Source organism: Bufo gargarizans, chromosome 2 (genome assembly GCF_014858855.1).
Source record: "Bufo gargarizans isolate SCDJY-AF-19 chromosome 2, ASM1485885v1, whole genome shotgun sequence".
NCBI classification, from domain to species: Eukaryota; Metazoa; Chordata; class Amphibia; order Anura; family Bufonidae; genus Bufo; species Bufo gargarizans.
Window position 1 is genome coordinate 427,373,890 of NC_058081.1, and position 14,374 is coordinate 427,388,263.

Genomic DNA, 14,374 nt, shown 5'->3' on the forward strand with positions numbered 1-14,374 from the left:
ACTTGCTATAATACTGGTTATATAAGCATCTTGTATATTGACGTTCACCTTTTGTGAAGGACGTTTTATCAGATAAATGTTGGTACAAAATAAACAAAGATAATTCCGCGAAATATTTGAACAAAGCGAAGGTTGACAAACATGGTGGTTAGATATCTAAATTCTAAGAATTATAAATGCGTCACATATGTACCTTGTTTCTAGGAAATTATCATGACTTTTTTTTACTTTGGCTGTATAAAGGGAAAATTTATCAATTCGCTGCCTGATTGGATTAAACTTAGGGGAGGTATATGCTAATTTTGTGGTTTGAAGCTATAAATTTTCTACGATGTCAAAATAAAGGAGCAACCATTTTATACCTATCAACGTGTATTGGTCTTCAGTGGTTGTCCGGCCGGTGATTCACACACAGACAAACCAGGGGCCCTTTCAATTGGTAGCAGAGGATGGTTCACTGACTATCCAGGTGAGTAATAATTTCTGCCACTATTTATGTTGGTTGGAATGTTTCTCTCCTGGATACGGTGGATATCTGATGTATACTGGATGGCAGGTTAGTTGATAGGTTAGTTTAGTGTTCATATGACTGTGGGACAGACACGAGGCAGCACTCAGTGTTCTGCGTATCCTGATAGGAGCGGCGTCTCCTATAGGCACAGTGGTTGGCAGGGGATGTTGTTCCAGGAACATACATCATATTGATGGCAGGGAATTTTCCGAATGTAGAACTAGTCTCTTCGGACGTTGGCAGGGATTTTTCAAGTGGGAATTAGTCTCACTTGACGGTTTATTGAGTTACAGGATAACTCCGGATATATGTGAATGAGTTAAAGGATAACTCTGGATTTATGTGAAACAAGGAAACAAGGTACCAGGAATATATGTAAAGGAATACATATGATACAAAGGAAAAAGTGAGGGAAACGCATACATCTCAATGCAGATGTTGGTTTCTAACTCACTAGGATTGTCTGTGGAGTGAATTGTTTATAGAACATAACTGTACAGTTATAACTTGGAAGGTGACATTGATTACTGCAGTGTATTAAGTCCATAAATGGTGTTGCCCATATTAGATATTTTACACGTGTTATAAGAATATTGTACTGGTGGAAAAATCTGATTGTGCTGGCTTAATTGATCAACAGTACTAACACAATTACTTGCTGCTATTCAATTGCTGCTATTTCTACGCTGCTATTTCCACCTCACTGTTTGCTGCTCAATATATATATAGAGTTTATTGTCGATTGCATTAAACATTATGGGTAACAGCGTGGGAAAGGATCTGGATGGTGAGCCAGAGACCAGACCCACACCGTTACATTTTGTATCAGGCACCTGTGGGATTAGTGTAACTGATCCATTTTGGGTAAATATCTGTGACCGCAGTCAGCAACTGTGTATTACGCAGATCAGCGATGTAGGTCCTCGCAATGAAGGGGACTGGGAGGAGGTTAAAAAATGGTGGGGCTTCACCCGAAATATAACTATCCAGCCGGTGCCTGGGATGAAAATTATATGAAAACATGTTTTAAGAAATGGGAGAAAGCATTAAAGAGTATAGAAAGAGATTTCCACCAACCCATCACATATACTTAAAACAGGATAGGGGGACAGTGAGTAAAGAGGAAGAAGTTCCATGGTCAGAAATTCTGCCCTCCTTACCAGATAAACCACCGGCATATGACGTGACGGTATTAGAACCAGAAAAGGCAACACTCCCAGCTGTCTCTACGGAGGACATGCTACAAGACCCTTATGATAAGGTCCCCTGTCCAAAACAAGCAACCGCACCAGAATTATTATTATTTTCTGGTGAGAACCAAAAGAGAACCGGACTGTATCCGGATTTGGGGGATAGAGATTCCCTTTTGAGTACTGCAGTTATAGTGGCAGCAGCACTTATGGAACAAAAAGATGTGACTCCACAAGTCAAAGAGGCTCAGGAAAGGAGAAATGAATATAGAAAAAGTATGAACATTTATGTACAGGAGCTGACCCAACTGAGGGATAAACTAAAGACAGACATAGTCTACATTAAACAACTTCCCCTTCAGGGTGTCCTTCCCGTCGTGTATAATCGCGAGAACCCAGATAATACTGACCTTCCTAGTGAGGAACAGATGGATGAATTGAAGGGCATTTTGGGAGGAGAGTGTGGGAGAACCAGAGCTGTGACTAACAAAAAAAAAAACAGCTGCTGACCGAGATAGAAAAACTAAGACAGGAGTACTGGAGTACCTCTGCAATCAGATTTACAGAGGTGGTCTGAGCATGAACAGTACCCGTCCCCACGGGGGAACAATCACTATTAGGGGTGCCCAGAACGAGTCCCGTCCTTCATTATGCATTTTGTTCCAACTGATTGGCAAGTTTTACCACAAGTAATACTGCAAATTGATGGTATTAAAGTTAATTTATTGCTTGACACCGGAGCAACGACTTCAAGTGTAAACAAAATAGACTTCATTAATGATAAATGCACCGAAGGAAGTTCTATGGGTATAAATGGGACGACAGTGATACATAAGGTGACAGCACCGCTCCCGGTTTGTACTCTTACGGGGGAACTAGTGACGCACATGTCTTTCGCAGTCCTACTAGAATGCCCCGTTTGCCTATTAGGAAGGGATCTAATGGCAGCATTACAGATTTCATTAGTCTTTGACAAAAAGGGAAGACTGACAGCGACCTCAATGAAATGTGACCTGACAAACCCAAAGAGACGTGACATGAATGGGTTCTTTTTAAGCATACCAATGTCCCTGGAAAATCATCCAATTTGGGCAAAATGTAAAGACTCAGTAGGAACGATTAACTGTGAGCCCTACCGGCCCTGTTTGAAGGAGGGGGTTATGCCAACCTTTCAGAAACAATACCCATTGAGTGAGGAAAAGTTAGAGGGTATAAGGCCACAAATTGAGAAATACTTGCAGATGGGAATTCTTAGGAAAATTGTCAGTCCCTGGAATACCCCGATAAATCCTGTAAAAAAAGGCTAATGGCACATGGAGATTGGTACAGGATCTGAGGAAGGTAAACAAGGCAATTATCCCACTTCCCCCCTTGGTGGCAGATCCTTACAGCTGTGTTTGGGGCCATTCCTGCGGGATCCAAATACTACACTGTAGTTGACCTCAGTAATGCGTTCTTTTCCATACCAGTGGCTTGGGATGCACAAAGTCTTTTTGCTTTTCAGTGGGCTGATGATGGTCAGGTGACTTGGACCCGTCTCCCACAAGGTTTTGGGGATAGTCCAGCAGCCTTTTCTATTGTATTAAAGGCTACATTGGAAGATTGGGAACCAAAGAGGGGATCCACCTTAATACAGTACACAGACTGACCTTTTACTCTCCAATTCGGAGTTAGAAGCCTGCGAAATAGATTCACGGAGTTTATTAGACCACTTGGCAAGCAAAGGACACCTGGCCTCGAAGAAGAAAATCCAATATGCAAGTACCCAGGTAGAGTATCTGGGGTGCATAATAGAGGCAGGAGAGAGAAAGATCTCACCCGCTAGAGTCAAGGCAGTGACCTCCCTAAGCAGGCCAGGGGACAAAGCTACAATGCTGTCCTTTCTAGGGTCAATAGTGTATTGTAGGCAGTGGATTCCCTGATTGCTCCCATTGGGATTCAATCCTAAGAAAAACTACACTCACAGAAGCACCAAAGGTAGTGGAGTGGACAGAGGACAGAGTAGAAGCCTTTGAGAGATTGATTCGGTCCCTGACCCAAGCCCCAGCCTTGGCCCTGGCAGATTATGGAAAGCCATTCCAATTATACTGTGTGGTATCAGGAGAAACCTATGCAGCGGTTTTGACACAGACACATGGGGGAAGAAACAGGCCAGTTTCATACCTATCGAGAAAATTACCTCCTGTAGTTCTTGGAATGCCTCACTGTCTCCAAGCATTAGCAGCCGCGGCCATGTCAGTAAAGATGCTACTAAGATAGTCCATGGAAATGTAATGGAACTTTTCACCACTCATACAGTCTTGTCCCTCCTTCAAAACATGACCACACAACACATGACAGCTCAGAGACTGTCCGGATATGAGACCATATTACTCAGTACGGCAAACCTGGTGATAAAGACATGTCCAGACACCTCACCAGTGATAAGATTTTTGCATACACTTTTGAGACTTAAGTGTGAAGGTTCTGACGAACAAGTAGACCCAATACCTGAACACAGATGTGATGAAGTGATCTTGTCATGCACAACACCTAGGAAAGATTTAAAGGACACGCCACAGACTGACAGTATAGATGTTTTTGTGGATGGATCATGCACAAGACCAGATGACAGGACATATCAAACAGGTTACGCAGTGGTCATGCTCCCAAATCAAGTGATAGAAGCTGAGCCAATTGTCACAACTTCGGCACAACAAGCTGAGCTGGTAGCGCTCACAAGAGCCTGTGAAATATTCGCAGGACATAAAGTGAATATCTATACTGACAGTAGCTATGCATTTGGAACAGTGCATGATTATGCATTAATATGGAAAAATAGGGGATATATCTCAGCAGATGGGAAGCAGATAGCGAATCAGAAATACATAGATCACCTGCTACGTGCAATTCAACTGCCAGAAGCTATAAGTGTGATAAAAGTGAAAGGACACTCTACAAAAGGAGATTATCAAGCTATGGGAAACAACTTAGCAGACAGAGCAGCGAAAATGGCAGCCAAGAGAGACACGAGAAGGGAAAGTAAGTTATTATTCATGACAGATTTTGAAAGTGAAAACTGGGTGTCAGTAGTATATCAACTACAGAAGCAGTCTACCAGTGAGGATATCAAGTACTGGAAATCTCAGGGACTGCAGATGACAGGTACAGGTATGTGGACAAAAGATCGGATATTGGGGGTTCCCACTGCATCAGCACCGCTCCTAATATCCTATCTTCATGGTCCTGGACATTTGTGAAAACAATACATATCAGAACATTACAAGTCACTGTTCTGTACACACCAATTGCAGAGATTGATAGACGATCTGGTCGACTCATGCATGACTTGTGCACAGAATAATGTTCAAGGAAAAGCACACGGAAGACATGGGAATCTACCACCCCCTACAGGCCCTCTGCAAGATTTGCAGATGGATTACACACACATGCCAAAGCAACCCGGGAATATAAGATATCTCCTTGTAATAGTCTGTAGGTTCTCCGGATGGTGTGTAGCCGTACCTACTTCAGGAGAAACAGCTGGTGTGACAGCTAGGGCATTGATAAATCAATGGATTTCAGTGTATGGACTCCCTCGGGTAATTCATTCAGATCAGGGACCTGCTTTCCAGTCCAAACTAATACAAGAACTGACGAAGATTCTGGGTTTCCAGTGGAAGCTCAATATAGTCTATCACCCACAAAGTTCAGGAGTCGTGGAAAGAATGAACCGAACCATTAAGGATAGGTTAAAAAAGGCTACTTCGGGAACATTGAAGGATTGGCTGAAATTTCTACCCGCCATTCTCTACCAAATAAGAACGACACCAAATAAACAGACAGGGTTGTCACCTTATGAAGTGTTATTCGGTAGACCCCCTAATACCCGTGAGGAACCAGATATTGACAGTAACATTTTTGCCTTGCAGGAGCAGTACGTGAAACATTTGGTAGGTATACTCTCGGAAAATCATGATAAGGTTGCTGTCACCTTTCCTCCTCTTTCCACAGACCCAACTCATCCATTCTTGCCCGGAGACAAGGTTCTGGTGAAACAACTGGCTGTCCGCCACAAGACTGGTCCAATATATCAAGGTCCATTTGAGGTTCTGAGAGTTGCTCGAACGGCTGTCCTTACTGACCAGAGTCCACAGTGGATACACGCCAGCCGGCTCAAGAAGACACCAGAAGGAGTCCTGAAGGAATTCCCCGGACAAGCATGAGTCTTTTAGACAAGATGCCTTCAAAGGAAATGACTTTGATCATACCCCCAAGCCTGCAAAGTAGATATGAGCAATGGCTAAGAGGCTATCTTAAACCACTTTGTCCAGAGGATCCAAAGACTATGCAGGACTTGTATGAGGAAGAATTCATGTTCAGGGAATATACCAATGAACTAGAGACTGAGGACTTGAAAGATCAAAACTTTCCTGAACCATTTAGTAAGCAGATGATTCAGAGAATGAAAATGGTGTGTGGTATAAGGAGTGATCATATGGAATGGGAATTCCATATGATCAAAGAGGGGATTGTAAGGAAATTATGTCTGTATCCACACACGTTCACATATATGTATTAATTCAGCCTTATATGCTTGTATTAAAGTATACAGAGTTCTTCTTTAAAGGAAGTAACAACAAGGTCTAGTAACACAAGCTAACAGGAAATGGCTGTCTGAAGCTCAAAACCGCATGGCTAGAAAGAGATATGCATGCTTTGCAAAAGAATGCCACATTTATGATGAAGGTATCTGGAGAGAAAACTGCTGAATGCATGACATCATAACTGCAGAAACATATATACTCATATATACCTTTGTACGCATATATCTAACATGTGCATTAGAGATATATTTTACACTTGCTATAATACTGGTTATATAAGCATCTTGTATATTGACGTTCACCTTTTGTGAAGGACGTTTTATCAGATAAATGTTGGTACAAAATAAACAAAGATAATTCCGCGAAATATTTGAACAAAGCGAAGGTTGACAAACATGGTGGTTAGATATCTAAATTCTAAGAATTATAAATGCGTCACATATGTACCTTGTTTCTAGGAAATTATCATGACTTTTTTTTACTTTGGCTGTATAAAGGGAAAATTTATCAATTCGCTGCCTGATTGGATTAAACTTAGGGGAGGTATATGCTAATTTTGTGGTTTGAAGCTATAAATTTTCTACGATGTCAAAATAAAGGAGCAACCATTTTATACCTATCAACGTGTATTGGTCTTCAGTGGTTGTCCGGCCGGTGATTCACACACAGACAAACCAGGGGCCCTTTCAGACCTAAATATTACTTTATTATAAACATGGCATTTAATATGTATAATACTTTGTTTTCTCTAGGAGGAAAACCATCAGGGGAAATAAAATGGCCGCTGCACTATTAGCACATACAAAACCTGTTCTAACTCACAGTTGGACAGGTTATTTCGAAACAGGAAATTATAGAGCTGTCTCAGCTCTTGTCTGTGCTCTGGGTGCCATGAATTATGATCCTACACACAGCTAATAACATCTTCTGTGTTTGTAGGAACTAAAACTAGATTTAAACAGGACGACTGAGTGGCCAATTGTCGGGTAATAAGCGTTTCTTTCCGAAAGTCGGCTGCTCGTTCAATGAAGGAGACCGCTTTCATACTGCGATCTCCTTCACTGTATGAGGACGAGGGATCACTATTTTGATCTGCTGCCCAAAAACGGCAATTGATGGGCCTGCACAAATGACAGGATCATCCGATGAATGAGTGTGTCATTGGCGATACATTTATATGGCCAGATTGTCGGGAACAACAATAATCTGCCCGATTCGGACTGTGTAAATGCACCTTAAGGAAGTGAAAGCACAGAGAGCAAATACTGGTTGTGGCTAATGAGCAGCAGCGTGTGCACTCTGCTACATTACCACAGCCCCACAGCAGTCTTGTCCATCCTGTCTGTACACACCCAAAGCTGAAGATGTTATCAGCTATGTTATCATCTGTGTGTAGGATCGTGATTCATAACAGCCAGAGCCACGAGGAGAGCTGAGACAGCTCTTGAGGTCCCTGCTTCGAACTAAGGGCTTTTTCACATCACTATTATCTATTCCGTTATGGCTTTCCATTATAACATGGTTATAACGGAAAATAACGGAATCCATAAGACGGAAATTGAAACGGAAACCTTTGTAGAGGCATTCCGTTTTTATCCGTCATAATAGAAGTATATGGGCAAGCATAATGGGCCCGTCTGGTTTCCGTTATGCTGGACGGAAAACAAAGTTCTGTCGACACATGATACATAGACGTCAGTCACTGATAATCTACTTCCTCCTGTACCGAAAGTTCTTCATAGGAAGTGGAAAAAGCAAAGATATAAATGTATAAATTACAGGTTTTACTGAATCACTTACCACAAAACTGCGGAATATATTAATCTGCTCAGCTTCTCCTGCTCTATAACATTGTGCTTTCAGACTGCACTGCATTACCACAAAACTGCGGAATATATCAATCTGCTCAGCTTCTCCTGCTCTATAACATTGTGCTTTCAGACTGCACTGCATTACCACAAAACTGCGGAATATATCAATCTGCTCAGCTTCTCCTGCTCTATAACATTGTGCTTTCAGACTGCACTGCATTACCACAAAACTGCGGGATATATCAATCTGCTCAGCTTCTCCTGCTCTATAACATTTTGCTTTCAGACTGCACTGCATTACCACAAAACTGCGGAATATATCAATCTGCTCTGCTTCTCCTGCTCTATAACATTGTGCTTTCAGACTACACTGTATTACCACAAAACTGCGGAATATATCAATCTGCTCAGCTTCTCCTGCTCTATAACATTGTGCTTTCAGACTGCACTGCATTACCACAAAACTGCGGAATATAGCAATCTGCTCAGCTTCTCCTGCTCTATAACATTGTGCTTTCAGACTGCACTGCATTACCACAAAACTGCGGAATATATCAATCTGCTCAGCTTCTCCTGCTCTATAACATTGTGCTTTCAGACTGCACTGTATTACCACAAAACTGCGGAATATATCAATCTGCTCAGCTTCTCCTGCTCTATAACATTCTGCTTTCAGACTGCACTGCATTACCACAAAACTGCGGAATATATCAATCTGCTCAGCTTCTCCTGCTCTATAACATTGTGCTTTCAGACTGCACTGCATTACCACAAAACTGCGGAATATATCAATCTGCTCAGCTTCTCCTGCTCTATAACATTGTGCTTTCAGACTGCACTGCATTACCACAAAACTGCGGAATATATCAATCTGCTCAGCTTCTCCTGCTCTATAACATTGTGCTTTCAGACTACACTGTATTACCACAAAACGGCGGAATATATCAATCTGCTCAGCTTCTCCTGCTCTATAACATTGTGCTTTCAGACTGCACTGTATTACCACAAAACTGCGGAATATATCAATCTGCTCAGCTTCTCCTGCTCTATAACATTGTGCTTTCAGACTGCACTGTATTACCACAAAACTGTGGAATATATCAATCTGCTCAGCTTCTCCTGCTCTATAACATTGTGCTTTCAGACTGCACTGCATTCTATGGTGACAGGTGCTCTTAAAATAGTGAACAAACTGGAGAGTGTGGTATGAAGAAAATTTACATTTCTTTACCTGTTCTCGTGAAGGCTTTTCAGATAATTCCAGAAGTGCAGTTTGCGGAGATGTCTTCTTGCCTGCAATATAACAATATGTCCTCACACACTGATCACAAGTATCTATGGAAAAATAGGCCAGATACAGTATATTTTATTAAAAAGTTGAATTATTTTTTTTGTAACTGTACATGGGAAGGAGTTAAGCCACAGGCATGTTTAGAGGCAGAATTATTGAAAATCACTAGTCGACAGATTCACATTTGATTAGTAATACTGAGGGGCTGTATGCCTTTACTATTAGTTGTATATTTTCATATGCCATAAATGTCTGATAGAAATGAATTCCACAGCTGGGAGTTACAGAAGAATGGGAGTTACAGAAAAAGTCAAGCACAATCTGGATCATAGTTATGTCCCAGGTAATGGCAACGAATAACCATGATGACACAGCACAGGAATTACAAACACTGCATGATAATGTGTGCACCATACAGAGATTAAAATCAGAAACATCAAATGCAGATGAGGGTCCGCCGAAACGTGCGTCGGGGCTGGCGCCATCCCAGAGGAGACTTATAATGGGTAAATAGACTCTGTTTATTATATGTATGAGATATTTATATGCACTTTAATATTATGTTTAATGGGGAATGAGTCGCCAGTAGAGTTGAGCGAACACCTGGATGTTCGGGTTCGAGAAGTTCGGCCGAACATCCCGGAAATGTTCGGGTTCGGGATCCGAACCCGATCCGAACTTCGTCCCGAACCCGAACCCCATTGAAGTCAATGGGGACCCGAACTTTTCGGCACTAAAAAGGCTGTAAAACAGCCCAGGAAAGAGCTAGAGGGCTGCAAAAGGCAGCAACATGTAGGTAAATCCCCTGCAAACAAATGTGGATAGGGAAATGAATTAAAATAAAAATTAAATAAATAAAAATTAACCAAAATCAATTGGAGAGAGGTTCCATAGCAGAGAATCTGGCTTCCCGTCACCCACCACTGGAACAGTCCATTCTCAGATATTTAGGCCCCGGCACCCAGGCAGAGGAGAGAGGTCCCGTAACAGAGAATCTGTCTTCATGTCAGCAGAGAATTAGTCTGCATGTCATAGCAGAGAATGAGGCTTCACGTCAGCCACCACTGCAACAGTCCATTGGCATATATTTAGGCCCAGCACACACACAGGCAGAGGAGAGAGGTCCCGTAACAGAGAATCTGGCTTCATGTCAGCAGAGAATCAGTCTGCATGTCATAGCAGAGAATCAGGCTTCACGTCAGCCACCACTGCAACAGTCCATTGTCATAAATTTAGGCCCAGCACCCAGGCAGAGGAGAGAGGTCCCGTAACAGAGAATCTGGCTTCATGTCAGCAGAGAATCAGTCTTCATATCATAGCAGAGAATCAGGCTTCACGTCACCCACCACTGTAAGAGTCAATTTTCATAAATTTAGGCCCAGAACCCAGGCAGAGGAGAAAGGTCCCGTAACAGACAATCTGGCTTCATGTCAGCAGAGAATCAGTCTTCATATCATAGCAGAGAATCAGGCTTCACGTCACCCACCACTGTAAGAGTCAATTTTCATAAATTTAGGCCCAGAACCCAGGCAGAGGAGAAAGGTCCCGTAACAGACAATCTGGCTTCATGTCAGCAGAGAATCAGTCTTCATATCATAGCAGAGAATCAGGCTTCACGTCACCCACCACTGTAAGAGTCAATTTTCATAAATTTAGGCCCAGAACCCAGGTAGAGGAGAAAGGTCCCGTAACAGACAATCTGGCTTCATGACAGCAGAGAATCAGTCTGCATGTCATAGCAGAGAATCAGGCTTCACGTCAGCCACCACTGCAACAGTCCATTGTCATAAATTTAGGCCCAGCACCCAGGCAGAGGAGAGAGGTCCCGTAACAGAGGATCTGGCTTCATGTCAGCAGAGAATCAGTCTGCATGTCATAGCAGAGAATGAGGCTTCACGTCAGCCACCACTGCAACAGTCCATTGGCATATATTTAGGCCCAGCACACACACAGGCAGAGGAGAGAGGTCCCGTAACAGACAATCTGGCTTCATGTCAGCAGAGAATTAGTCTGCATGTCATAGCAGAGAATGAGGCTTCACGTCACCCACCACTGCAACAGTCCATTGGCATATATTCAGGCCCAGCACCCAGGCAGAGGAGAGAGGTCCCGTAACAGAGGATCTGGCTTCATGTCAGCAGAGAATCAGTCTGCATGTCATAGCAGAGAATGAGGCTTCACGTCAGCCACCACTGCAACAGTCCATTGTCATAAATTTAGGCCCAGCACCCAGGCAGAGGAGAGAGGTCCCGTAAAAGAGGATCTGGCTTCATGTCAGCAGAGAATCAGTCTGCATGTCATAGCAGAGAATCAGGCTTCACGTCAGCCACCACTGCAACAGTCCATTGTCATAAATTTAGGCCCAGCACCCAGGCAGAGGAGAGAGGTCCCGTAACAGAGGATCTGGCTTCATGTCAGCAGAGAATCAGTCTGCATGTCATAGCAGAGAATCAGGCTTCACGTCAGCCACCACTGCAACAGTCCATTGTCATAAATTTAGGCCCAGCACCCAGGCAGAGGAGAGAGGTCCCGTAACAGAGGATCTGGCTTCATGTCAGCAGAGAATCAGTCTGCATGTCATAGCAGAGAATCAGGCTTCACGTCAGCCACCACTGCAACAGTCCATTGTCATAAATTTAGGCCCAGCACCCAGGCAGAGGAGAGAGGTCCCGTAACAGACAATCTGGCTTCATGTCAGCAGAGAATTAGTCTGCATGTCATAGCAGAGAATCAGGCTTCATGTCAGCCACCACTGCAACAGTCCATTGGCATATATTTAGGCCTAGCACACAGGCAGAGGAGAGGTTCATTCAACTTTGGGTAGCATCGCAATATAATGGTAAAATGAAAATAAAAATAGGATTGAATGAGGAAGTGCCCTGGAGTCCAATAATATATGGTTATGGGGAGGTAGTTAATGTCTAATCTGGACAAGGGACGGACAGGTCCTGTGGGATCCATGCCTGGTTCATTTTTATGAACGTCAGCTTGTCCACATTGGCTGTAGACAGGCGGCTGCGTTTGTCTGTAATGACGCCCCCTGCCGTGCTGAATACACGTTCAGACAAAACGCTGGCTGCCGGGCAGGCCAGCACCTCCAAGGCATAAAAGGCTAGCTCTGGCCACGTGGACAATTTAGAGACCCAGAAGTTGAATGGGGCCGAACCATCAGTCAGTACGTGGAGGGGTGTGCACACGTACTGTTCCACCATGTTAGTGAAATGTTGCCTCCTGCTAACACGTTGCGTATCAGGTGGTGGTGCAGTTAGCTGTGGCGTGTTGACAAAAGTTTTCCACATCTCTGCCATGCTAACCCTGCCCTCAGAGGAGCTGGCCGTGACACAGCTGCCTTGGCGACCTCTTGCTCCTCCTCTGCCTTGGCCTTGGGCTTCCACTTGTTCCCCTGTGACATTTGGGAATGCTCTCAGTAGCGCGTCTACCAACGTGCGCTTGTACTCGCGCATCTTCCTATCACGCTCCAGTGCAGGAAGTAAGGTGGGCACATTGTCTTTGTAGCGTGGATCCAGCAGGGTGGCAACCCAGTAGTCCGCACAGGTTAAAATGTGGGCAACTCTGCTGTCGTTGCGCAGGCACTGCAGCATGTAGTCGCTCATGTGTGCCAGGCTGCCCAGGGGTAAGGACAAGCTGTCCTCTGTGGGAGGCGTATCGTCATCGTCCTGCCTTTCCCCCCAGCCACGCACCAGTGATGGACCCGAGCTGCGTTGGGTGCCACCCCGCTGTGACCATGCTTCATCCTCATCCTCCTCCACCTCCTCCTCATCCTCGTCCTCCTCGTCCTCCAGTAGTGGGCCCTGGCTGGCCACATTTGTACCTGGCCTCTGCTGTTGCAAAAAACCTCCCTCTGAGTCACTTCGAAGAGACTGGCCTGAAAGTGCTAAAAATGACCCCTCTTCCTCATCCTCCTCCTCCTCCTCCTGGGCCACCTCCTGTTCCATCATCGCCCTAAGTGTTTTCTCAAGGAGACATAGAAGTGGTATTGTAACGCTGATAACGGTGTCATCGCCACTGGCCATGTTGGTGGAGTACTCGAAACAGCGCAACAGGGCACACAGGTCTCGCATGGAGGCCCAGTCATTGGTGGTGAAGTGGTGCTGTTCTGTAGTGCGACTGACCCGTGCGTGCTGCAGCTGAAACTCCACTATGGCCTGCTGCTGCTCGCACAGTCTGTCCAGCATGTGCAAGGTGGAGTTCCACCTGGTGGGCACGTCGCATATGAGGCGGTGAGCGGGAAGGCCGAAGTTACGCTGTAGCGCAGACAGGCGAGCAGCGGCAGGATGTGAACGCCGGAAGCGCGAACAGACGGCCCGCACTTTATGCAGCAGCTCTGACATGTCGGGGTAGTTGTGAATGAACTTCTGCACCACCAAATTCAGCACATGCGCCAAGCAAGGGATGTGCGTCAAATTGGCTAGTCCCAGAGCTGCAACGAGATTTCGCCCATTATCACACACCACCAGGCCGGGCTTGAGGCTCACCGGCAGCAACCACTCGTCGGTCTGTTGTTCAATACCCCGCCACAACTCCTGTGCGGTGTGGGGCCTGTCCCCCAAACATATGAGTTTCAGAATGGCCTGCTGACGTTTACCCCGGGCTGTGCTGAAGTTGGTGGTGAAGGTGTGTGGCTGACTGGATGAGCAGGTGGAAGAAGAGGAGGAGGAAGCCGAGAAGGAGGAGGTGGCAACAGGAGGCAAAGAATGTTGCCCTGCGATCCTTGGCGGCGGCAGGACGTGCGCCAAACAGCTCTCCGCCTGGGGCCCAGCTGCCACTACATTTACCCAGTGTGCAGTTAGGGAGATATAGCGTCCCTGGCCGTGCTTACTGGTCCACGTATCTGTGGTTAGGTGGACCTTGCTACAGATGGCGTTGCGCAGTGCACACTTGATTTTATCGGATACTTGGTTGTGCAGGGAAGGCACGGCTCTCTTGGAGAAGTAGTGCCGGCTGGGAACAACATACTGTGGGAC

At 44.9% G+C, this 14,374-nt stretch overlaps 1 protein-coding gene across 1 annotated transcript in view; it reads right to left on the bottom strand.

Moving 5' to 3' along the window:
- Window positions 1-14,374, bottom strand: part of SLC4A9 (solute carrier family 4 member 9) — a 194,841-nt gene that overhangs the window by 157,048 nt on the left and 23,419 nt on the right. Inside the window, exon 4 of the mRNA XM_044280915.1 lies at window positions 9,330-9,419. Coding sequence (XP_044136850.1) covers window positions 9,330-9,419 — 90 coding nt within the window. The remainder of the gene's footprint in view (window positions 1-9,329; window positions 9,420-14,374) is intronic.